The sequence below is a fragment of the Macaca fascicularis genome, chromosome 6 (genome assembly GCF_037993035.2).
Source record: "Macaca fascicularis isolate 582-1 chromosome 6, T2T-MFA8v1.1".
NCBI lineage: Eukaryota > Metazoa > Chordata > Mammalia > Primates > Cercopithecidae > Macaca > Macaca fascicularis.
Window position 1 is genome coordinate 158,098,745 of NC_088380.1, and position 1,256 is coordinate 158,100,000.

At 44.4% G+C, this 1,256-nt stretch overlaps 1 protein-coding gene across 1 annotated transcript in view; it reads right to left on the minus strand.

Annotated features, from left to right (window-relative positions):
* Positions 1–446: 446 nt before the first annotated feature.
* SLC36A3 (solute carrier family 36 member 3) overlaps positions 447–1,256 on the minus strand; it is a 26,013-nt gene continuing 25,203 nt past the window's right edge. The window contains exon 10 of the mRNA XM_005558306.4: positions 447–745. Within this exon, the coding sequence (XP_005558363.2) occupies positions 477–745 (269 nt within the window). The 3' untranslated portion in view covers positions 447–476. The remainder of the gene's footprint in view (positions 746–1,256) is intronic.

A 1,256-nucleotide genomic window follows, 5' to 3' on the forward strand; every position in this document is an offset into this window, starting at 1 on the left:
ATGTTGGCCAGGATGGTCTGGATCTCCTGACATTGTGATCCGCCCACGTCAGCCTCCCAAAGTGTTGGGATTACAGGCGTGAGCCACGGTGCCCAGCCACACTTTTCTAAATCTGATGCTTTAAGGGCAGCTACTGCAGTGTGGAGAAAACATTACTTTTGTATTTATGCTTGGTCTCTGTTTCAAGGGCTCTTGGGGTAAGTGGCATCCCTTTTCCATAAAATGAGGCTGATAATACGAATAGTTGAATCTAATTTTGGTTCAGAGGTACAAAAGGCCATCCAAAAAATATAAAACCAAAAAAGGTGTAACCTGAGAGACATCAATGCTAACTTTTCTCTGCATTTCTCTTGGAAAGATAAAGAAGACACTAATTAATATAGAGATGTTGGGATTTGATGAAGGTATATAACATCCACATGGAAGTCAAACTGGGGATGGGAAGAAGGGAGAGCTATTAGACTAAAAACAGATAATTATGCATAGACACCTGTGGAGTTGGCCATGGAATGGTTGATGGGTTGGGTCAACTCATAGAGGGCTTGGTATGTCCCAAATATACACCCTAAAAGGCCCAGGATGCTAATCATGATGTCCTTGGCAAGGGTGACACAGCTCATGTCCTCAGAGTAAAAGATGACGATCTCCAGGAGGGCTGGGATGATGAGGGCCAGGGCGCTGCTGCTCACGGAGCCCACCAAGGAGATGACCAGGTCGAGGCGGGGGATGAGGATGGCTGAGACACCTGCAACGAAAGGAGAAATTTAGAATCACTGAATGTGCCTGCAAAAAGGCAGCTCAGAAACAAGCCATTGCTTTGGAGTCCTAGAATTTCACAGATACCTAAGCGACCGCTTTGGAGAGGTGAGAGGGAGCCTACTGCAGGTTTTGGAAGGTCAGGCAACTCCCACCCCTGTCTTAACTACAAATACAGATGCTCTCCTTTTATATTTTATCTATTGGATTTTTTTTTTTAACCTATAATCTTTACTGGAAGGGCTCCTCTACCACTCATCTGTTATAACCTCTTTACTGTAGAGATGGGGAAATCTGGAGCTCTAAAAGGAACAGGACTTATTCAAGGTCACACAGAGCTGAGATGAGAATCCACTGGGATGCCCAATCTAAGGTCCTTTTCACTCTACTATGCTGTCTCTCATGTGTAAGAAATAACTTGGTACACAGTAGGTGCTCAATAAGTGCTTGACTCTTGCCCAGGCTCAGAACCAATGTTTGTAGTATCTATGTAATACAGC